Source organism: Rutilus rutilus (genome assembly GCF_951802725.1).
Source record: "Rutilus rutilus genome assembly, chromosome: 15".
Lineage (NCBI taxonomy): Eukaryota > Metazoa > Chordata > Actinopteri > Cypriniformes > Leuciscidae > Rutilus > Rutilus rutilus.
Window position 1 is genome coordinate 35,167,591 of NC_140220.1, and position 25,085 is coordinate 35,192,675.

The 25,085-nt window shown below is 39.2% G+C and overlaps 1 protein-coding gene across 4 annotated transcripts in view; it reads right to left on the minus strand.

Annotated features, from left to right (window-relative positions):
• Positions 1-25,085, minus strand: part of snx14 (sorting nexin 14) — a 56,059-nt gene that overhangs the window by 18,670 nt on the left and 12,304 nt on the right. For 2 of the 4 annotated variants that reach the window (XM_084431535.1, XM_084431534.1), the window contains exons 10-22: positions 23,780-23,855; positions 23,536-23,580; positions 23,361-23,441; positions 23,081-23,195; positions 21,048-21,203; positions 20,851-20,975; positions 20,706-20,764; positions 19,027-19,050; positions 14,665-14,797; positions 10,052-10,244; positions 9,863-9,946; positions 9,676-9,776; positions 8,155-8,263 (exon numbers count right to left, since the gene is read on the minus strand). In XM_084431535.1, coding sequence (XP_084287661.1) covers positions 8,155-8,263; positions 9,676-9,776; positions 9,863-9,946; positions 10,052-10,244; positions 14,665-14,797; positions 19,027-19,050; positions 20,706-20,764; positions 20,851-20,975; positions 21,048-21,203; positions 23,081-23,195; positions 23,361-23,441; positions 23,536-23,580; positions 23,780-23,855 — 1,301 coding nt within the window. The remainder of the gene's footprint in view (positions 1-8,154; positions 8,264-9,675; positions 9,777-9,862; positions 9,947-10,051; positions 10,245-14,664; positions 14,798-19,026; positions 19,051-20,705; positions 20,765-20,850; positions 20,976-21,047; positions 21,204-23,080; positions 23,196-23,360; positions 23,442-23,535; positions 23,581-23,779; positions 23,856-25,085) is intronic. The other 2 variants (XM_084431537.1, XM_084431536.1) reach the window with 1 other exon arrangement.

Here is a 25,085-nt window from a genome sequence, read left to right on the forward strand (position 1 = left end):
TCTGGTGATTTATAAAGGGAGGTGTTTGTGACCGTATATGGTTCATTGGAGGCGTTTCTGAATGCAAATGACCATAAACGTGAACGAGCATGGTGCTTAAGAAAATGTGGGATTTACCAACAATGATTTCTTACTGGTGTGGGTAAGAACCACGTGCACACGTTTGATAAACATGGATTTATTTGTACATTCGTAGGTCTAAATATAGAACCTTTTCTACGCACTGTTGATAAATGAGGCCCCTGGGGACTGATGTATAAATGTTGCGTACACAATTTTCCACGCACACGAGGATTTCTAAAAAATAAACTAGGCATAAATGTGTGCGCACAGTACGGACACTCTAGACCGCGCATACACACTCTTTTACTGGAGTGGGCGAAGTAAACAGAATGATTTAAACTGCTTTACATCTGATATACACATTTAGATTAAGTATGCCACTCTCATTAAATGGAGTTAAGCACTGAAATTCCATGAAGCAATTATCCAGAAGTATCCAGAAGTTAGGCTAGAGTATATATTTATTTTAATTTAAATATAAATATTTGTAGTGGATGCGTTGCTTTTACATTTATGCATTTGGCAGACACTTTTAACCAAAGTGACTTACATTGCATTTCAATGTACACATTTACATTCTTATCAGTTTTTGCTTTTCCCTGGGAATCGAACCCATGACCTTGGCATTTTAAGCGCCAACGCTCTACTGTTTGAGCTACAGGAAAGCACTTTTCCTGTGGAATGCACTTTCTGAACACTTTTCCTGTGGAATGCACTTTCTGAACACTTTTCCTGTGGAATGCTGTGTTTTAATGTTTTAACTACAGCGATGATTGCTTGCCGCATGATAATTCCACTTTGAATTGTGTTCTAAATAGCAGAACTCGTGTTCTGAGAAAATATTTTCACGTGAATAATGATCAATGATGAGCACTTACTCCGTCTAAGAGATATGGCTTAGCAACATTGACAGAAAACCTCTGCTCACGCAGGTGCTGTTGGTGTCGTGCGCAGACAGACAGGAGCCTAATGGTAACCATTTCCGTGCTCTTCCCAATATAATGAAAAATATTTTTGTATTTGAAGGACAGAATTTGAAGGAAATGGTAAGATATGTGTGGTGAGCACTCGCGAGCAGACCACAAAGCTCAACTCAGATAAACACTCTGTGTAACTGTGGTGACCAGAGTAAGCATTTGTTACATTCTATGATTTGTACATAAGTGGGAGTGTTTTTTTTCTCTGCTTTCTTTGGGTACGTTTACACGACAACGATATGCTTAAAACTGAGAAGTTTTTCCTTTGAGTTTTCTGCGCACATCATCAAAACGATCCCCATTCACACAGATCCGCAAAAAAACGACTACAAACGCTGTATTCTGCTGCCAGACCATTAGATGGCGATGAAACACTACAGACCGAACACGTAATACGCATGTGCATGACGTCATCGTCCTCAGAGATTCGGGTTTCTGTTGTTTACACAGGGACCGTTTTCAAAAACGTGCACTTTGAAAACCATTTGCAAAAGTTTGCGTTTTCAAGCTCCCAAAACGCTGTTGTCGTGTAAACGAACGGCCAAAACGCACACAAATTTTTTACGTTTTTTGTTTAAAACGGTGTCGTGTAAATAGCCCCTTTGTTCTGTTTGTTTTCTTTATCTAAAACAAAGACTATCAGGTGGAGTTCCATCATTTGGTGACTGCTGTCCTGATTGGTCCACTGGAGGAGTTGTCCGGAGTTACAAGGCAGAGCTGAGATGTTTGGAGTGTGGAGAACTGGAGCAACAGTCCCTTCTGTTGACTTCATGTTGGTGTTTGAGTTAACTTATTGTTGTAATATTCCAAAGAAATGATCTTTAGTCCTCTTGTAAGAGATTCTCTTTAACCCAAACATGTGAATCATTTTGTGTTAGTAAATCTTTACTATTTATTTTCTTTTGAAAGCTGTAGGGAGGTGGTCCTGTTTTTGGCCAGACAAGGAGATCTCCTTGTCTGGCCAAAAACAGGAAATATAAAGAATTAGATAATATAATTATCTAAAGAAAATATATAGTTTTTCTGTAATTGTTTCTACTTTCTTTTGTTAGTTTATGTCGATTTTTTCGGTTAATCCTTCCGATCTCGAGACATAATGCACACAGCATGTGGAAACTTGTAGCAGTTATGCTACAACAACAGTAGATCATGTAAGGTTCTGTCAGCCAAGAACAGAAAGATGAGGCAGCAGTGTGCACAGGTTTGCCAAAAATGGAAACACAGCCTGGTCTGATGAATCTCAGAATTTCACAGCAAACGCATTAATCCATTAACTGTACCTGCAGTGTGTCACTACAAATGTGGGAAAAGGGATGAGATGAGAGTGTGCTTGGAGCATGTCTCCAGAGATTTGAGTTTGCAACTTCCGGTGGCGCTGTTCCGCTGGCGACCCGGACTCGTGTGCTGGTGCTGCTGTTTTTTACTTTACTTGTTTGTTTGTTGTTTACCCGTTTTTAGAAGTTTTTAGAAGTTTTTAGAAGAGCACCATGGCATTATTTGCACAAGGACTATTACTGGTACTGATTGTATGGCAGCTTTTAAGGATGTGCCAAACATTTCCACACGTGGAGGGCGGGCTACCACTTGTTTTGAATACCGTGAGGCGGGCTTGTTGGTATTAACTGAGACTTGGCTCCACAAAGACATCCCCAACTCCCTGATTGAGCTGGAGGGTTTCTCCCTTGTCCGTGCAGACAGGGATATAACTTCGGGGAAAAGTCGAGGAGGAGGTATCTGTGTGTTTGTGAGTGACAGCTGGTGCAGGAACTACTCGGTGAGAGAGACTGTGTGCAGCCCTGATATTGAACTACTGTGCATTTCTCTTAGACCTTTTTACCTCCCGAGGGAATTTGGCAATATTATAATTTGCTCAGCGTATGTGCCACCCAGCGGGAATGCGGCCCGAGCTGCAGCTCGTGTTGCAGACTGTGTTCACGACCAACTGCAACGCACTCCGGGAGCCCCGGTCTTTATTCTTGGAGATTTTAACCACTGTAAATTGGAACTTTCCCTTCCTGGATTCGAACAATACGTCAAGTGTGGCACCCGAGACAATAGAGTGTTGGACAAATGTTACGGTAATATAAAACATGCATACAGGGCCAGTCCAAAGCCCCCTTTGTCAAACTCTGACCATAATACACTCCATCTAATACCTACATATAAGACTGTTTTGAAGAGCAGTAAACCAGTAACCAAGACAGTGACTGTATGGTCTAATGACAGTATTGAGACACTGAAGGGCTCATTTCTCTGTACAGACTGGAATATTTTCCACGGTTTGGGTATTGATGAGGCCACTGACACTATTACGGATTATATTAAATTCTGTGAGGATTGCGTGGCCACCAAGAAGGTTATTACAATCTACCCTAACAATAAGCCATACATCACCAGAGAGTTAAAGGACTGTATCAACCGGAAAAAAATGGCTTTTAGGAATCGTGATAGGTTGGGGTTGAAATTAGTTCAAAGGGAGCTTAATCAGTTGTTAAGGGATGCAAGAAGGAAACATAGGGATGTTATTGAACAGAATTTTGCCTCTTTGGACTCTAAAAAACTTTGGGTTTCCATGAAATCTGTTACAAATATGACAACACATAGAAAGGGCCTCACGACACATGATGAGCAGAGTCAAGCAGATGAACTTAATGATTTCTTTATGAAGTTTGAGACACAGGATTACTCTTTGGAATGTAATAATGTTCTACAGTCATTTACAACTGACCCCTGTTCTAGGTTAGTGGTTGATCCCTTCAAAATTCAGTCACTTTTCAGCCATGTATGTAAAAAGAAATCTGCAGGCCCGGATGGCATCTCTGCTTTTCTCCTTAAAACCTTTGCTGCAGAGCTAACCCCTGCATGGTGCCCTGTGTTTCAGAGGTCTGTAGATTCCCATCTGGTCCCTGCCCTCTGGAAAAAAATCGACCATTATTCCCATTCCAAAGAAACCCTGTCCTACAGAAAACAATGATTATAGACCGGTGGCTTTAACTTCTGTTGTCATGAAATGTTTTGAAAAAAACATAGTATCCATATTGAAATCTGAAGTCAACACTGCACTAGATCCACTCCAGTTTGCTTATAGGCAGGGGAGGAGTACAGACGATGCAATTAATAGCACCCACCTAACTCTTAAGCACCTCGAGGATCCCAAGGCCTATGCACGCCTTTTGTTTATTGATTTTAGTTCTGCTTTTAATACTTTACGGCCTCATCTGCTCTTACAGAAAATGACTAAGATGAATGTTAATCCTTCTATTATTAAATGGTTTTATTCTTTTTTAACAGATAGAACCCAAAATGTTAGGATTAATGATTCACTTTCTGAATCAAAATGCATCAGTACGGGTGTACCTCAGGGTTGTGTAAGTTCACCGGTCCTGTTCACTCTTTATACTAATGACTGTACTAATAGTCTCCCGGGCAACCTGTTTTTTAAATTCTCTGACGATACTGCCATTCTTAGTCTGCTTCACCAGAACTCAGACCCATCACTGTATTTCTCTGAGGTTAAACAATTTGTTGTGTGGTGTGACGAAAACTATCTCACCATTAACATTAAAAAAACTGAGGAGATGGTGTTTGACCCTCGGTCGGTGGGGGATCATACCCCCTTGTCCATTCATAGGGAGGAGATCAAACAGGTCACCTCATACAGGTATCTGGGTATCCACCTGGATAACCTCTTGGAGTGACCATATAGATTATGTATGTTCCCGCTTACAGCAAAGACTGTATTTTTTACGCAGACTAAGAGTGTTTGGTGTCAGCCAGAACATCATGTTTTTATTTTATCATGCAGTGATGGAGAGTATTATCAGGTATGGGATGACGGCATGGTTCGGCAATCTCTCCACACAGTCTAAGTCAAAGTTGCAGCGCCTGTTACAGACTGCTATGAAGGTGATGGGGAGGACTGAAAAGCTCTCCCTTCAGTCCATCTATGAGCAATCTGTACTTAGGCAGGCGCGGAGAGTATTGTTGGACCCGTCCCACATCCTTCAACCAGAATATGAGCTCTTGCCTTCTGGCAGAAGGTACAGAATCCCTAAAACTAAATTGAACCATTTTAAATTCTCTTTCGTACCAGTCTCCATCAAAATTCTAAATCAAAATTTTAAATCGATTTGTAATAGATAGGCCTGAGAAGTGTGCAATAACTCTGTGTTCTGTATTTTATTTTATTTTTATTATTTTATTTTTTTTTCAGCTGTTATTTGTATTTCTAATGTGTATTTATTGTCTGTAATGGCAGCTGCTTCTATGCACTATGCACTTTTGAGTCCATGACAAATTTCCCCTAGGGGACAATAAAGTATATTCTATTCTATTCTATTCTATTCTATTCTTCTATTTGAGATTGTTTGTGGACTGTGCTTTACTGTAAGAAAAAAAGCATGAATATCACATAAATGAATATAAGGTCCCACATCATGGATTACATAATCAGAGAGTAGCCTATTTCTTTTCTTTTCGTTTTGATTGTTTCGTTTAAAGACATTTCAAGCTTTCTTCAGATGTATTTCTCATGTATGTGAGGTATACACCGAGTTTCGGTTCATTTATGATGAGATGCGCTCCAGTTCACGTGCAATGCAAGTGACCGCGGCGGTCCTGTTTTAATTTCTCTACAAAACGTTTGCTAATTACTGCACAGTATTTGGCTGCAGTGAGCTGATACAGTGACCGGTCCGCCATTTTATCACATAACCAATTCAAACTTCATCTTAACGTTCTTAACTTTAAAGCAGATTTTAGATTGGTTCATATTAGCCGTCAATCACTCCCTTTCACTGCGCTCCGTTGTCACGTGACAGGGAGCAAACTAGTGTGCAAAATGTAAAGAGCTGAAGAGTCGAGAAAGGATGAAAAGAACACAGAGATTTCTTTTGTAAGCCGTACATCCACCATCCATCCAGTATGCACTGCATTCACTGTAAAGCCTTTGGGACTGAGGTTGCAAAACATCCATCCACACACCACCACCCACCTGAACCTATGATTTTCTCAGATTTTGCTGCCGCATTACAATTATTCTAATTCTCAGTGTTACACGTGATGATATGGTATGATATGTTGATGATATATTACACTAAAGTAGGCTTCTTTTAAATCAGCAAAGCTCATTATCATTTAAAGACGCATGCACTTAAACGGCGTGCTGAAAACAGAGCTGTTTTTGACCAGGTAAAATGAATGTTTTCTTACAATACTAATGAGAATTTTTTATTAAAGTATATTACAAACTTTTCATTTAGACCCTCAAGAATCATATTAGCTTGTACAAAAATGGCATTATATGACCCCTTTAAGTGAACTATTACTTTAAGCTTGTGTATATTTTCAGTTAAGGATGTTAAGTTATTAAGCAATTTCTCATGTATAGGTTTTTTTCTTTGCATTTTATATAATGACCACTAGGGCCCTATTTTAACGATCTGAAACGCAAGTGTCAAAGCGCAAAGCGCAAGTAACTTTGTGGGCGGGTCTTGGCGCTGTTGCTATTTTCCCGGGGGGATAAATGACTCTTGCGCCTGGCGCAAATCTAAAAAGGGTTGGTCTTAAGTAGCTTCATTATTCATAGGTGTGGTTTGGGCGTAACGTGAAATAAACCAATCAGAGCGTCATCTCAAATTCCCTTTAAGAGCAGGCGCGCTTGTTCTAAAGCGGATTCCTATTATAACGGCGGATTTGCCAGGCGCACGACAGGAGCGGTTCAAGGCCGAGGAGACCGACGTTCTCGTCAGGGACGTTGGACGTCTATCGTAATAATGTATGATTTGCAAAAATAACTGCTGCGTCTGTGTGTAGATGAGAGAATCAAAGTGCATTCGCGTTGTGCACACGCTACATTGATTAAGGCCAAGCATGCGCCCTTAAAATAACATATGAATAACATGCGCAACGCGCCACTGACTTTAAACTGTTTTTTTTTCGGTCAGTGGCGCAATTGTTTTCTAAACCTGTAAAATAGCATGAGGGAACGTTTGCGCCGGAACACGCCTCCTCTTTGCGCTGAACCGCCCCGGGGAGCGCAAGTGTATTTCTTAGTTAACCGACGTGCATCTGTGGAGGGAAAAGTCCGCTTTGCGTGGGTGTAAAATAGGAATGATACATGCGTCAGTGTACAAAGTCAATTGCGCTGGGTGCAAGATAGGGCCCCTAGAGTTGTAGTGTAGTTAAAGGGATAGTTCACTTTGAAATTAATTTTTGATATGTTTTAGCTTACCTCAAGGGCATCCAAGATGTAGGTGTCTTTGTTTCCGCAGTAGTTTCAATTTTGATATTTTTAGGTCAAACCGTTCTTGTCTGTCAGTCATATAATGCAGGTCTGTGGTCACTGTCTCAAAACACAAGCACAGAGTCCAAATTAAAACAATTCCCCATTGTCCAAATGAAACAATTCCCCATCATAAGTACACATTGATGGCCTAAGACACGAAACGAGCGGTTTGTGTGAGAAAACGAACAGTATTTATATAGTTTTTAGCTCTTGAAAACAGCACACGTCCAAATGGTCTGACGGCGCGGGCGAGTATAGATATATACATATGTCGCCTTGGCTACTGCAGTTCATTGGAACGAAACCGTAGCAAAGCGACATCTAGTGTATATATCTATGCGGGTATAGATGTATACACTAGATGTCGCCTTCGCTACTGCAGTTCATTGGAACGAAACCGTAGCCAATGCGACATCTATGTATACATCTATACTCGCCCGCGCCGTCAGACCATTTGGACGTGTGCTGTTTTCAAGAGATAACAACGATATAAATACTGTTCGTTTTCTCACACAAACCGCTCGTTTCGTGTCTTAGGCCATCAATGTGTACTTATGATGGGGAATTGTTTCATTTGGACGATGGGGAATTGTTTTTATTTGGACTCTGTGCTTGTGTTTTGAGACAGTGACCACAGACCTGCATTATATGACTGACAGACAAGAACGGTTTGACCTAAAAATATCAAAATTGAAACTACTGCGGAAACAAAGACACCTACATCTTGGATGCCCTTGAGGTAAGCTAAAACATATCAAAAATTAATTTCAAAGTGAACTATCCCTTTAAGCAGATTATGTGGATATGGTTAAGGGAGGTTCAGCCTACCTAGGTTGACATCTAGCGCTTTATCATTGAACTGCGTCTCAATGCTGTGGGGAGAAAGGAAATCTGCCAACAGCTGGCTGTTACTCAGTTCAGGGTGATGCAGCAGTTTCTGGAGAAAACACAGAAAAAAATGTTTTAAATTAAATTACATTACATCAAATTAACACACTTGAGGGCTTTTTCACACTTGAAATAGTTAACCCTGGGTCATTATAAACCCTGAGTAAATGGAATACCTGGGGTTTACGATTAATCCTGGGTATTCATAAAATTTCACACTGTACATTCTTAAATCCTAGGTTAACGTCCTTATTTGCATATTCGAGGTGTCAGTGTCATTGATTGGACGATCTGTTTACATAAGGGCCCTAGTATTGTGCATCCTCATATTACACATTAGAGGAAAAAAATACTATGGAAGTCAATGGGGCCTATTAACTGTTTGGTTAACAACTTGAGGGTGAGTAAATGATTTTTAAATTCATTTAAGTGAACTATTACTTTAAGCTTGTGTATATTTTCAGTTAAGGATGTTAAGTTATTAAGCAATAACTTAACAACAGACAAGACTGTATTATCAATGTTTTTTTCAGAATGGATCTTTCGGACTGTAAACGTAAGAACAAAACTGTCTCTTCTTCATTCCAAGTGACGTTTTTTTTCTCTGCCATTTGACATTTTTCTCATCAAATGCTGTAACTACTTTTTATACAACATGCAGTGTTTCTGTGACTGTACAAAGCACATGAATATGAGGCACACGATTGGTTGTCTTTTGCTAGCATCTAGCCTCAACATTCTAACACCGCATAGATTCACACTTCACACGTTTGGCATCGCAATGCAGGGTTAACACTGTAAAAGTCATTCTCCTGGGTAAAAAGCAGTACTAACCCCACATCTAAATTACAAGTATGAAATGGTAATTTACCCGGGGTAAAAATCGGGTTTTAGCATGACGATAACCCGGGGTTAAACGCAGTGTGAAAAGCCCATTGGAAAATTATTGTGTCTATCTCTGTGTAAATATTGTAGATCACCTTTTCTTTTCACATATTCCCCCAGTTTCACAGACAAAGTTTAAACTTAGTCCCAGACTAAAATCCGTTTGAGCTGTTTTAACTGAAAGCATATCTTAAAATATGTCACTGTCATTGTTTTGTTTTAAGATGCACATCAGTAATGTTTTTTCTAAGGCACATTTATTAAAGATGCTTAAATGTCCTAATTGAACTAAGGCCTAATCCTGGCTTAATCTAAGCCCTGTTTGTGAAACCAGGCCATTAAGTAAATGATGCTTTCAGCAAATCATTGTTAATATTTTTCTACCTTGTTTAATATCCATTTAGCATTTAACTAATGTTAAATATGTTATAACTCACACTGCTAAAGACTTTGAGCTTGTAATTTACTTTTATAAATTTATAAGTACTAATTTTACTGATGTAACCTTATGGCAGACGAATGATATTTATACTTTGTTAATAAGATGAATCAAGTGTACAAGGTCAAGTAAATTACCTGTAAATATTCCTCAAATTCACCTCGTTTGGAGGACAAGAATTCATAATTCTTTGGTCCAATGATTCTTTTGGAAGGAAGTTGAGCATCCTGGAATGGGCCTGTAATGCAAAATCAAACTACATAGATAAATAAACCACAAACATGTAGGCTCAGTCATGAAAAGAGAGACAATAATTAACTTTACCATGAAACTCTGTGAGTTTAGATTCAAGCACATAAAACTCCACGTATCTTCTGTACACAGACCAGCTCTCGGTCTCATGCCCCACTGCAAAACAAACAAGACCTTTTACAAAGTGGCCCTGTTCTCACAGGACATTGACGTATAAAAAAATGTTTATTTATTTAGTCTAAATGTAGTTTTTAGACTCACCATTCTTCCTGTCGTGGCGTTCCACGTCGATGCAGAAGACTGGGTTGCGCTCTTTCTTAACCTCGTCCTCAGAAAAATCCACATAAGGGATTGAGATGGTCCAAGCGGAGAGGTTGCGGGATGATCCTGGAGTTCCAACCCCCTCCACAGGCACTGGAGAGTCGTCCTCAAACACCATCACTGCCTCCTCCACCTGACCACAAAGAACAGCAAATGTTCATCCAGCCATTTCAATTATTTTTAGCACCACAATGGATTCCAGTGACAATTAAAATGCATGCGTGTTTGTGTGCACGCTCTGTAAAAGTTTCTTTTTACAATATGTTTTTAAAGCGTTTAGTATAAAAGCAAATGCTGAATTTGAGAAATCAATGGCAAATAAGAATGGTTTAAGGTTGTCAAAATCCACTTCATTCCATTCAAAACATTATAAAAGCAGACTAACATGCTAAATGCAAGTGCTTTAATATAATATTTACTTATAATTAGCATTAATAATGAACTTATTTAAAGGGGCCATGGCATGGATTTTTAAAAATATTTATCCAAAGATAGACCTATATATACACACTGAATTAATAATAAATTGTAAATATGTTTGTGTTCAGCATTTTCTAGACTATTTTAAGTCGTAAAGTGAGCAGGATATATAAAAATGCCATCCCTCCCCTACAGCACCCCACAGGTTTCCAATGTAAATCTGTGGTAAAAAAAAATGAAACCGCAGGGGCTGCCAGAGAGCCATTGGGGCAAACTGCCCCGATTATTTTTACGTTTACCTCATGTAAACCACACCCCAGATTAAGATGATATCAGTCCACTTCAGCTATGTGTCTGCATCAGGTCAGTAAGTTGGCAAGTCTGTTCTTCCTATGTGAAGTAGCGTATCAAAATGTAAGTATAAATTCTTTCATTTAAACATGGTCATATGAATAGCCTTTATATACAGTCGTTCTGTTGTGTTTGTTTTATGTTTGTTCCCTTATCAGTCGGTCACTCTCGACGTACGTCGTGACCGACGGATAGGAATCTCACTAGAGAGCCCAATCTACTTCGAGTAAAACTAAACGAGCCAATGCACATTGGTGTGCAATCATTTGCATCAGCTGTTCAGCCACACAGCGCGGGTATTTAATGAGCAGAAGGTGCGATTGCACTTCAGTTTTTTGCTGAGGGGCCGAGCGTTTCGATGCTGTTTAATCTACTGAGTGATCAAACAACGAGCAAGCTCTTCAGGAGGATCTCTCATGTCCGGTGTGGGCGATACAGCGCGGCAGCGGGGTCGACTTTCTTTCTTTCTTTCTCTCTTTTGTTTTTGTTTTACTGAGCAAAACAAAAAGGCTGTTTTCACAGCTGGTAACGTTGCGCCAAGAGCGCTGAATAGCCGTTCTTACGTCTGGTAAGACCGCAGAGAAGAGAGACAGCGCACGACAGGTTGCACTTTCCCTTTCTGTGTTCGCTGCAACCGTTCCCCTGCATGCTTCAGTACCCAGGAGAGCATTCCCCTGAAAGAGCTTACATGGGTGTGAATTGCGTCTTTCTAAAGATGACATCCCACCAATGTGTTTCTGGACGTGGTTGTTTCCTGTCCTCACTGACGGCCACGCTTCCTGTCTCGCATGCCTGGGAAACATGTGAGGCTGTGTTCGTGGGTGGTTCATGTTTTTGCACAGGAACATGACCACGTCGGCACGCCGGTTGACTCTTCTTTCTTCAGAAAGCTTGAGTCCCCTCAGTTGTTGGCCAGCCGCTGCTTGTTGCTTAAAAGCACAGCTGTAGGTCTGCTCGACACTCTGGGAGACTGTGGAGATCAACGAGGGCTTCCACCGGGCAAAACCCAACGGGTCACTCACTCCTCACTGTGTCGTGTGGCGTCGAGCTACCGGGCTGCAGCGTGGGTTGTCACGGCAACCCAGCACTCGCTCGGCGCTCTAGGTGTGCGGTCCCCTTGTCTATTCTCTGTTGTAGTGCCCTCCCTGGTGGCCACCAGGAGAGGTCTATCTCAGTAGAATAGCTTGGGTGATCTGAGAGCTGAGAGCTTCTCCTTCGGGGAACCAACCCCCTAGGGCCCCTCCCTCTCTACTCATCACAAGCTGTGCAGCTTCTGGATGGAATTGCTGGCCCTTCAAAAAAAAAAAAAATATATATATATATATATATATATGTAATTGGGGGAACCTAGCATTTCATTCAGGGCTCCAGCTGAGGGCAGATGTCGATTGCTGCATCGGAGAGAGGGGCTGTTTCGTTCTGAAAATGAGGATGATGCTGAGTTCCCACTGTAATAGTGTGTGTGCTTATGCTAAATCAGTATCAGTGTAGACAGCGTCAGTTATTATAATCTGAACACACACATCTGTATACTGTATCAGTGTATCAGCGTCAGTCATTATAATCTGAACACACATCTGTATACTGTATCAGTGTAGACAGCATCAGTCATTATAATCTGAACACACATCTGTATACTGTATCAGTGTATCAGCGTCAGTCATTATAATCTGAACACACATCTGTATACTGTATCAGTGTATCAGCATCAGTGATTATAATCTGAACACACATCTGTATACTGTATCAGTGTAGACATCGTCAGTAATTATAATCTGAACACACATCTGTATACTGTATCAGTGTATCAGCGTCAGTCATTATAATCTGAACACACACATCTGTATACTGTATCAGTGTATCAGCGTCAGTCATTATAATCTGAACACACATCTGTATACTGTATCAGTGTATCAGCGTCAGTCATTATAATCTGAACACACATCTGTATACTGTATCAGTGTATCAGCATCAGTGATTATAATCTGAACACACATCTGTATACTGTATCAGTGTATCAGCGTCAGTCATTATAATCTGAACACACATCTGTATACTGTATCAGTGTATCAGCGTCAGTCATTATAATCTGAACACACATCTGTATACTGTATCAGTGTATCAGCATCAGTGATTATAATCTGAACACACATCTGTATACTGTATCAGTGTATCAGCATCAGTGATTATAATCTGAACACACATCTGTATACTGTATCAGTGTAGACATCGTCAGTAATTATAATCTGAACACACATCTGTATACTGTATCAGTGTATCAGCGTCAGTCATTATAATCTGAACACACATCTGTATACTGTATCAGTGTATCAGCATCAGTGATTATAATCTGAACACACATCTGTATACTCTATCAGTGTTGACAGCGTCAGTCATTATAATCTGAACACACATCTGTATTCTGTATCAGTGTAGACAGCATCAGTCATTATAATCTGAACACACATCTGTATTCTGTATCAGTGTATCAGCATCAGTGATTATAATCTGAACACACATCTGTATACTGTATCAGTGTAGACATCGTCAGTAATTATAATCTGAACACACATCTGTATACTGTATCAGTGTATCAGCGTCAGTCATTATAATCTGAACACACATCTGTATACTGTATCCAGTGTATCAGCGTCAGTCATTATAATCTGAACACACATCTGTATACTGTATCAGTGTATCAGCATCAGTGATTATAATCTGAACACACATCTGTATACTGTATCAGTGTAGACAGCATCAGTCATTATAATCTGAACACACATCTGTATACTGTATCAGTGTATCAGCATCAGTGATTATAATCTGAACACACATCTGTATACTGTATCAGTGTAGACATCGTCAGTAATTATAATCTGAACACACATCTGTATACTCTATCAGTGTAGACAGCGTCAGTCATTATAATCTGAACACACATCTGTATACTGTATCAGTGTAGACAGCATCAGTCATTATAATCTGAACACACATCTGTATACTGTATCAGTGTAGACAGCATCAGTCATTATAATCTGAACACACATCTGTATACTGTATCAGTGTAGACAGCATCAGTCATTATAATCTGAACACACATCTGTATACTGTATCAGTGTAGACAGCATCAGTCATTATAATCTGAACACACATCTGTATACTGTATCAGTGTAGACAGCATCAGTCATTATAATCTGAACACACATCTGTATACTGTATCCAGTGTAGACAGCGTCAGTCATTATAATGGGTTTTATTTGCTTTTGAAGTGACGCAACGCTCACATCCAGTGTAGGCAAATATCAGCAGTGAAGCGCCTGAACGGCAATGGGTGTAATGTGTGGTGTAATGATGCATCACTATTCATCAATGTCTTGCTCTGGAGGCAGGCATAATCAAATGTATTTACCTGGGTGATTTCACAGATCCCACAATATCAAAACTAGCTGGAGCTTGATTAAATAAATGCTTTGATTTTGAGGAGGACATTTTAAGCAATGAAACTTGCAGGATGTTTTAATGGTACGAAGACCTTTTATGTCAAAAGATCAAGGACAATTTGACTTCTCATGTCATGACCCTTGTAAAATATTATTTTTTATTTTCACATAGTTAAAGAAAATACTTAAATAGTTCCAACAGTTGTTGCTATGGTACCGAAATTGGTATCGAGCACTGTGAAATTTTACTGGTACTGACATTGACTACTGAAATATTGGTATTGTGAAACACTAGTTCTGAAACTGTTCAGTGTCAGCATGTTTCTAAATGTTTTGTCTCACCGTGTCGTCTTCTCCTTCAATCATGGCATACTGTGGTAACATTGCGCCCTCCATCGTGCTGCTCTTAAACACACCCTTTATCTTGCTGCCAATTCGGCTGATCCCAAATGACTCGCCACGCTTCGACGTGTTCCTGTGCGCAAAAACACACAGCGGTCACAAATTCTGAATGGTTGCTTAAAAAAGACACACAGCACACGGCACTGCACCAAAGTCACATGACCAATGACAGGGTATATAACTCAACAAATCATAATCACAGGAAATGATAAGTTTACCTAAGAACATGAGCAATACAGATACAGGCTCAAACAATGCAAGGCAATGCAGACAGTCCAGTAAATCCATGCAGCAATCCTGTTGCCTGTGCAGAACTCGGACCAGTTTTACCTCCAGAAAATGCTTTCTGACAGGCAAACTGGTCTAAGATGAGCATGGGAACATCTTCCACCCCAGACTTACTTCCTGGGGAGGGCTGGTGATACTGTAGGGCGACGTGTTATGACAGATGTGGGTGAGGCTCTGGAATTGACCACTGGAGACCTGTGGCCAGTGACATAATTCCTGGCCAAAGGGATGCTGTCAAGTCTAAATGAAGCAAATAAGCATGCCAGCACAAATAATGAGGGGGAAAAAAGAAGAAAAAAAAAAAAAACATACACATCAGCACTAAAAGGACACCTGGAGATGGGAGAAGACAGATTCAAATGCACATCAAATTATCATTCATTTACTAATTCGTTTACATGAACATTAAAAAAAAAAAAAAAAAAAAAGATCTAGTGTCTGTAGCCATGTAAGTCAGCAGTTAGTTTCAGCTTCAGATGGCATTCGCCATTCGCTGACCGCCTAAATCCTATTGCAAACAAAACTGATCCAACCAGACTGCCCGACTACAACGTAATATCCATGGTTCAGAACAAAACTGTGTTGATGATATAAGAGCTTGTGAGAAAGAAGTAGGTGCTGGATTTGGCAAAGTTTGAGAGGTCAGAATCAAATGTGTTCCACTTCCAACTTATACAAAGACAGAGCCATGTGCTCAAGCAGAAGACAAACAAAGACAACATTGAACAAAACAAGACAGAACCGCAGATGAGAACCCTGACAGTAACAGCTCATTCTGGCCGAGAACAGTTCAGAAAATACTAGCAGAAATGCATGTAGACTTACTGTGAGCAGAATTAATGTCCGTCCAAAAGATAAAAATACAGATTTTTTTTTTTTTCAGTTTTTCTACAGTAGTTTGCATGCTTCTATGAACCTCAATTTAAACAAAATCTGAGGAAAACATTTGATTCAGACCTTTCAACCTTTGCCAAATCCAGCACCTACTTCTTTCTCACAAGCTCTTATTTCATTAACACAGTTTTGTTCTGACTCATAGATATTATGTTGCAGTGGGGCAATCTGATTGGATAGTTGTTCTCTGTCTTTGTTTTAGTTGGCCATGTGCTCCTCATTGTTCATCATTCCCTGTCTACTGTTTTTGGGCTGTGACCACCTCTTCTCCTGCCATCTCTTGTCTTGTCTGCCAACTTGTCAATAAACCTGTAAACTCATTCTGCATTTGAGTTCTCTCTCACAGATCTGTGACAGTTATATTATCCAGACTTCATGTCCCAGCAGGAAATCAAAGGTCTGGTTACACAAGACAGGTCAGGGAGTGAATGTTAACAGCTCCACAAACCCCTTGATAAAAGCCGCAGCCACACTAGCAGACTCGAAACAACTCGATTTGGATTGGGGGGGGGCACACTTAGCAACTGTTGTTGCCCCCTTCAGACAGTGAGCCTGTCACACTCACCAAAGAACAGACAATAGGCAACACACTTAAGAACTGCATTCAAGTTTACGTGAAGCTCAGTGAAATAAAAACTGGACAAAATAGCCACCATAGTGACCGCACAAACAGCAAGCTGTTGTAATGGACTGGTTACAGTTGATGGATTATCTCAACAGAAGAAATTAACCGGGGAATATTTCCATGTCAAAAAAGGTGGAGCCTCAGATCCACAGCTACCTATCACAGACCAATGGTAATTCGAAGGAGTTTACCAGTCAGAGCGAACTATTCTGGAAAGCTATTTCAAACTCAAGAAACGAACTCCAAATGACTTCATTTTGGCCTGATTTTGCTCAAAATGACATTTTGTTCTTCGTTTTAGTTTGAAGTATAAGTACTGTATAAATCCTGTACTGTTGAATTGACTTGAGCTGAATAATTACACAGATGATTTATAGTTGAACTGAGTTTGTTTTTAACTGACGGACGTTGCAACATTGACACTGTTATTGAACTGAATGAAATCCACACTGAGCCTGTAGATCTGTAGAGCCGTTTGCAGCTGTATTTTGTCTTTTCAGAAATAATACATTTTTATTTTATGGTTTAGAACTGTGAAGCTGCTTTGAAACAATTTGTATTGTATGATGTGCTATAAAGCTACAGCAAGATGGAGATTGTCTTCACGGTGAGCCCCTGTTCCACATACATTCGATGGCAAAACAGGGCATTTAAAAACGTGATGGGATCAGTGGGAAAAGTCAGAGGCAGTCGCTTAGTTGATCAACCATCTTCCATATTAAGTGTTCAGTGTGAGAGATCCTCAATTACAGTGTCAAGATTTCAGCAAAGTCAGATGATTGTTGTGATATTCCAACCCATTTTTGGGGTGTTTTGAGTTCAGAAATGGCCAGCTGACTTAACAGCAAGCTTTTCACACTGTGTGCAGTCTGACATCCAGCTGGAAAAATTGCCAGAAGAAAAAAGTAAAAACCATCTCCTAGAATCCTTCTGATGTGACAACAAAAGATGTTTTTACTTTCTTTAAACTTTCTTTAAAGCTACACTGTGTGATATTTTCCCCCATCTAGCGGTGAAATTGTATATGACTAGCCAGTGAATATTAGTTTCTGTTCCTTTCAATTCCGAGGGCGTTTTAACTCCTACGGTGGCCGTATTATTCCAAGATTAACATGGCTTCCGGTTCGACTTCGTCCAATTGCGCCTTTAAAACTATCACCTGTGATCCGTCGCAGCACAGATTTATGTTACAAGGTAAACAATACTTTTTCACCATTGACGTGAGGAAAAGTAACGCAGGTTATACTAGAGGTCGTTCTGGCGTTATGCACAACCATGCTATGGTTAGACAAGCAACTATAAAACTTAGAATTTACACAAATAGGCTGAATTACCCGTCGAGAAGAAAGCAGGCAACTTCGGCGTCCGTTTTAAAATCTTTGCTCCTCATGAGCTCTTTCCATCTGGGAAAAGTTACTCCAGTATTGACTTTGGTCTTGCTGATTTGCCTGTCGCGTTGACGTTTTAATTCGCTTTCGCTTCCTTGGTGACTCTGCTACATGTCCTCGAGAATAGGCGTGATCCTCCATCAGCAATCTTTCAAATCTGCCGGCAGTCGCAAGTAATTTCCCCCTCGCATTCGTCTCTGAGTGTAAAGCGCGAAAGGCGAAGCTTGAATTTACAGGTATGTCCCTCTTTGGCTAATGTAGTTTCAAGATGGAGGGGCAACATGGCGACCGGCATTCGAACCCCTCACCCGTATGTACTTTCAATGGCAGATTATAAACTTACGAGAATACTTTATTACTTGAAAGAAGTAAATATACATTAATGAGCACAAATATTTTTGAAAGAACTAAGTGTTTTTTGCTAAGAATCAACTAAAAAAATTACACAGTGTAGCTTTAAATATAGAATAGGGCTGGGCAATATAACTGAGAAGGAAAAAAAAAAAAAAGTAATCTGATAATATTTCATATAGTGGGGAACAAAAGTCTGAGATCACATGGGAAGTCTGGTATTTTATTCATGTAAACATTGAAATCATTAGAAAGTTTTAAGATCTGGACATTGTTTCCACTGAATCACACTAGACATTCTCAGATCATACCGGAGGTTCAGTTCATGTCAGCGTAATTTGATGCTTCTAGTAAAACAAGAAGAGATTTCATGTTACTTAAAAACTTAAAACTAATTATTTTTCAGTAGTGGTCTAAGACTCTGAACCCACTGTACATATATTTTGACAATACATTTGTTCTGAAAAGGTTTAAAAGGGTTAATATTTTCAATTAATGTAACATTCCATAACCTTCAGGCGCAGTAAAAAATTAAGTAAAAATGTTGTTAGAATCATCATGATATTTACTATATTCATATTGCCACAAAAGCAGTATTGATTATATTGTAAATATCTGATATATTGCCCCTCCTATCAAACGGTGTAAATGTTCCTCATGACACTGAGATGCGTTGTATGGCTTTCAGGCAGCTTTATAAGGCATGCAGTGAGAGCACTGGACAACAGCCACTTGAACCTCCATAAATACACTTACCTTAAATCATCCAAACTCAAATTCCTGGAATAACAGGCAAAAGGGGTTACCATCTACCCCACATATGTCTCTCACTGCTACACATGTACACGTCTATATGAAGTGAATAATACTCACTCGTTGATAATGAAGCACATTCATGTTATATGAGCTTTCTCTCTCATACAGAATATACAGCAAAGAAAGGTGCCATTTAACCGGGTGTAAATAGTAATGAAAAAGCCTGGTTTTGTTTTGTTTTATGGAACCCATTCAATATGACAATACAATATTTAAATTACTATTTGTTTTATTACAACAAAAACTAAAGAAAAAAAATATTACTAGTAATTATACTATTGAACTGTAAAATATTTTTATTTTATTTAATAATAATAATAATAATAATTTTATTTAGAACAACAGCAAAATTACAATAGAAATGTTTATGGCTGTCTTAACTTCTGTGCTTTCAAATCAGTTGTCAATAGGGGTGTAACAATATATTGTGTCTCAATATATCGCAATACAAAAATGCAACAATATGTATCGCGGATAGTGATCTGTATTGTTTAGTTCAACCCAAAATGAAAGTTTTGTGAGAAAATAAATCACGTTTACAGAGTTTTAGTGTCAGTACTACATCAAACTACTATATATAATGTTGAATACAATGTACAGGGTGGGCCATTTATATGGATACACCGTAATAACATGGGAATGGTTGGTGATATTAAAGTCCTGTTTGTGGCACATTAGTATATGTATATACTTTACTGCCAAAAGAGCACCGTCCTTCGGATGAGACGTTAAACCGAGGTCCTGACTCTCTGTGGTCATTAAAAATCCCAGGATGTCCTTCGAAAAAGAGTAGGGGTGTAACCCCGGCATCCTGGCCAAATTTGCCCCTTGGCCTCTGTCCATCATGGCCTCCTAATCATCCCCATATACTGATTTGCTTCATCACTGTCTCCTCTCCACCAGTAAGCTGGTGTGTGGTGGGCGTTCTGGCGCAATATGGCTGCCGTCGCATCATCCAAGTGGATGCTGCACATCGGTGGTGGTTGAGGAGATTCCCCCATCTATGTAAAGCGCTTTGAGGTCTCAGAAAAAGCGCTATATAAATGTAACAAATTATATCACCACCCATCTTGAGGAGTTTGCCCCCTCACATATACTAATGTGCCACAAACAGGACTTTAATATCACCAACCATTCCCATGTTATTACGGTGTATCCATATAAATGGCCCACCCTGTATAATAATGCAATGGGGGAATATTTGTGGGTCCTGATAATGCCAAATGTCTTTTGTTCCATTAAAAAGTGGCCAACATTATTTTAAATATATGTAGTCAGTGACGGAGTGCAAGTATATTTGTCTAAAATAATTCTGTATTTTCATTTTTCCATTGTCCTATTCATTTCCTGAATGTAATACCAAATTTTGCATTGTGATCAACAGTAAATTTTTTGTTAACCTTTTTACCATATGCCTTGAAGTATCACGATAATATCGTATCGCGAGTTCAGTATCGTGATGTGTATCGAATCGTGACATGAGGGTATCGTTACACCCCTAGTTGTCAGTCATTTCATAATCAAACTATGTATGAACAGAACTATTTTTAGCAATTCCAACTGTGTTCTGCTGCTGTGTGAGTGTAGCAACACACGCACACAAATGCAAGAAAACTCACCTGTTTAGCTTTGAATTTCGAGCAGGAGACTCAGCACCCCAGAGCAGATGTCGAAAATACTGAGGACGAACAGAGACAGGCGCATGACGGAGGGTTTAAACACAACATCTTCAGCAGCTCTGAGAAAGCAATCCCTGGAGGTTACCTCATCGCTGTGGCAGAACATGGGGGTGAAGACCTTCTCCAGCAGAGACAGCACATGCTCATAGGCCTCGAACAGACACCGCATCGTCTGGAGCTTCACCACGCCGGTGTACGGCCCCTGAGCGACTGAGGGAGAGAACAATGAGAGACAGTGGCACACAACACAGGTGCTGCACAGAAAGCTGTGATGACACTGACTGTTGTGGATCTCGTCTATGATGAAGGGGTCAAAGCTGATCTTGTCGATGCTCTCCTCCAGACAGTACGTCTCATAGATCTTCTGCACCTCCTCATGCAAACGCTGCATCTCTGTGTCACTCAGGTCAGGACACAGGATCCGGTCATTAAACTCCTCTACACACACAAAAACACACATTTGCATTCATTAACGTTTTCAACATTGATTAAACACTGTGCACGTTAACATCATGCATAATGAACTTTTCAACAACTGCTGTTGAGAAGTTGTGTGTCCCTAAGCTTCAAGGTGCCAAGCATGTGCCACACCCCTCTTGGCTTGTTAATTTTACTATTAACTTCTAGCTCCACCCACCTGATCTCAAGCCAATTAGGACACTATCAGGCTTTAGAAATTGCACCTGTGCCCACAGCACCTTCATTCTGGTGCACATGACTGAGTTCTTTCTCCTTTGTTTTTCCCTGCGTGTGTGTATTTGACCATGTAAGTGCTTTTGTTTGACACTTAACTATTATTCTGTATTTCTTAAGTTTGTCCTAAATGTGGTTATTTTGCTGTATTTCCTGCTTAGGCATGCTATTTAGATATGTATTTGAGATTATATTATGAGTAGATGGCTTCATGTATTGTTGAAATTACTTTATTTCCTGTGAATTCAATGTTATGTTTATTGTGAACTAAAACATTGTATTTCTGTTCTTTGTAGAAACCACACGCTCACACATATACACCCCTACATACACACCCATATCCAATACCTGATTTGGAAGGAAAATAAAGACCTTAACATCAGAGTGACTAGACTGGACCTGTTCTTACTGACAGCCCCATTGGCATCAAGCTAGCTACCTACCTCTTACTCCTTTTCAACTGCTGTTCATCGTTCACAATACATGTGAACAATTTTGTCAACCAAGTTATCTAGCTAAAGGAATAGTTCACTTCAAAATGAAAATTCTGTCATCATTTCCTCACCCTCAAGTTGTTTCAAACCTGTATGAGTTTCTTTCTTCTGCTGAACACAAAAAGAAGATATTTTTGAATAATGTGAGTTACCAGACAGGGACCCAGGAAAAAAACACTATGGAAGTCAGTGGGGTCCATCAACTGTCTGGTTACCCACATTCTTCAAAATATTTTCTTTTGTGTTGAGCAGAAGAAAGAAACTCATACAGGTTTGAAACAACTTGAGGGTTTTCATTTTGAAGTGAACTAATCCTTAAAGTTGATCATTTTCCGATGCAATGAATAAAATCCTGCCAAACGAACTGCACTGATCTTATCATAACTATGATAATTATGACTGTCAAAGAATAAATTAACTAATAAACTAATTTAAAATGCACAAATTTGAATTAAAGCAGCATATGTAGTGGGCAGCGTTCACTAGGACATTCCAGGGCACAGTGCGAGAACGGTTTTTCAATTGATCTTGGTGGACTAACATAAAGAAATGTCCAGCGGATAACCCTGCCAGACACCTCTAGAGGGCAAGAAGATGCATAGTACCAAACTAGCAGCATCGAAAACCGACTGCAGTGTCGCGTCGCTTTTGGCTGTGACAAAAACCTGACCTGAGACAGACCCGATAAAACTAGACCTGATTCTGACCGAACCGCATTTTTTTTTAACCCAACCAGACCTGAATATAAAAGGCAGCGACATCTACACAGCCCTGCACGCCAGTGATGAGTCGCGACTTTTTCTTGACCAAAAAACAAGAGACAACAAATAAGAAACGGGTGTAGATTCAAAAGTATGCCCAGAAATTCATTCTCCAATCTTTCTTTGTATTTTTCATGCTAGCAGATATTGTGATTTTGCCATCTACATGTATGATTACTGAAAACATTTGTGCTGAAGTTTAACTTTAGTTAAATTAACACCATCTAAGGGGTTAATCATTATTGTTATCTTAATGAATGATGTACTGACACATCTTTTGGTAACAGAAACCCACACCTCCCCTTTTAGTTAGTGATGGCACAGTCATGAGTTGTGCTGATGTTAGCAGTGAAGTACATCTCCTCACCCACAGTCAGGCAGAACTGCAGGACGTGTACCGCTCCTTCCTCCTTCAGGAAACTCATGAAGCGGAACAACAAATCCTGTTGCTCTCTGATCTCCTTCAAATCTAACTTCAACACCTGGCAGAATAACAAACAAAATCATTAACCTGTGAGGTTAAGAAAATTACTCAAGGACTCATAAAACACTGAGTGGAATTCATCAACCTTATCATACATCCCTTTTCTTTAGACGTCTTGATAAACGTGAAAGGGCCATGTTAAGGTAACATAAGTTGTACATACCGAGGATTTCTTGTTGCGTGGATCTGCAAACTTCTCCAAGAAGGGCACCAGAGCAGATGGAGGATCGTAGATTGGCTCAGGCTAGCAGAAAAATAACATACAAATATGAAGAAAAAAACACTTGGCAGGAAAGGCTGACTGAACAGTTTGTTATTGATTTGTTTGAATCACTCACTGGACTATCATCAATGAAGATGAGCACCATGTGATTTACTGTGTCCTGCGGAAAAATATGTGATTTATAGACTGGATAAACAACTACAAGTTTCACACACAGAAAAAAACAACTTTACATTTATATGTTTATATGTATAACAAATGCAGCTATTGCATAAAACATACAAGCACAATTTGGACAGTTGTAACCAGAAAATATTTATGGTTTAATGTCCTTCTTTAAGGTAACCTGTTACACTCACAGGATCAGCCACAAAGTCCATTATCGGCAGAAACACAGAACCTGTCATGACCTCTCGAATCAGCAGGGCCAAAGATCTGAGAGTGAATCACAGAGCTTAAATGAGTTAAGTAGAGGAACAGCAAATGATCCTCATCACACTTTTCATGCAGTAATTCACGCCTAGAAACATTAGTGGTAAAAATCATTAAGATGGTTCTCAAATCACTATAAATGGCCGTGTCTTTGTTATACATTGCTGTTCAAACATTTAGGGTCAGTACGATATCTTAAAGAAATTAATTATTTAATTGACCGATGATGCATTCAATTAATCAAAAGTGACTTTTACATGGTTACAAAAAAACTCTTTCCAGTACATGCTGTCCTTTGATTAACTTTCTATTCATCAAAGAATCTTGGAAAAACATTTATCACAGTTTCCACAAAAATATGAGGCAGCACAACTGTTTTCAACATTGATAATATTAAGAAATGTTTCTTGAGCAGCAAATCAGAACATTAGAGTAATGTAATTGTGTTGTGTAATTGTTCTAGCGCAACTTCACACGATCAACAAGGTGCATGGAAAGAAGAAACCAAGTTATTTTTGGAGAATACCAGCAACAGTTGTGACGTCAGGCGGTCAGAACAAACAAAAGATGGAGCTGAGAAAGTAATGCTGTTTTATTTTGCCAACGCGTTTCGGCGCACAGGCCTTCATCAGGGCTAAAAGGTTACAGGTGTACATACAGTACAGGTCAAAAGTTTGGAAACATTACTATTTTTTATGTTTTTGAAAGAAGTTTCTTCTGCTCATCAAGCCTGCATTTATTTGATCAAAAACACAGAATTTTTTTTTTTATATATATATTGTGATATATTATTACAATTTAAAATAATTGGTTTTCAATTTATTATACTTTAAATTATCATTTATTTCTGTGATGCAAAGCTGAATTTTCAGGATCATTACTCCAGTCTATCACATGATCCTTTAGAAATCATTCTAATATGATGATTCATTATCAAAGTTGGAAACTTTTTAGAAATTTTTTTTTCATAACCTGTGATACTTTTTTAGGATACTTTGATGAATAAAAAGTAAAAAAAAATAAAAATAAAAAGCACATTTTTTAAAAATAGAAATCTTTTGTCACAACAATATACACTACTGGTCAGTAATTTGGGGTCAGTAATTTTTTTCTTTCTTTTTTTGAAATAAATCAATACTTTTATTCAGCAAGGATGTGTTAAATTGATAAAAAGTGATAGTAAAGAAGATTTATATTATTAGAAAATAATTTTTTATTTTGAATAAATGCAGT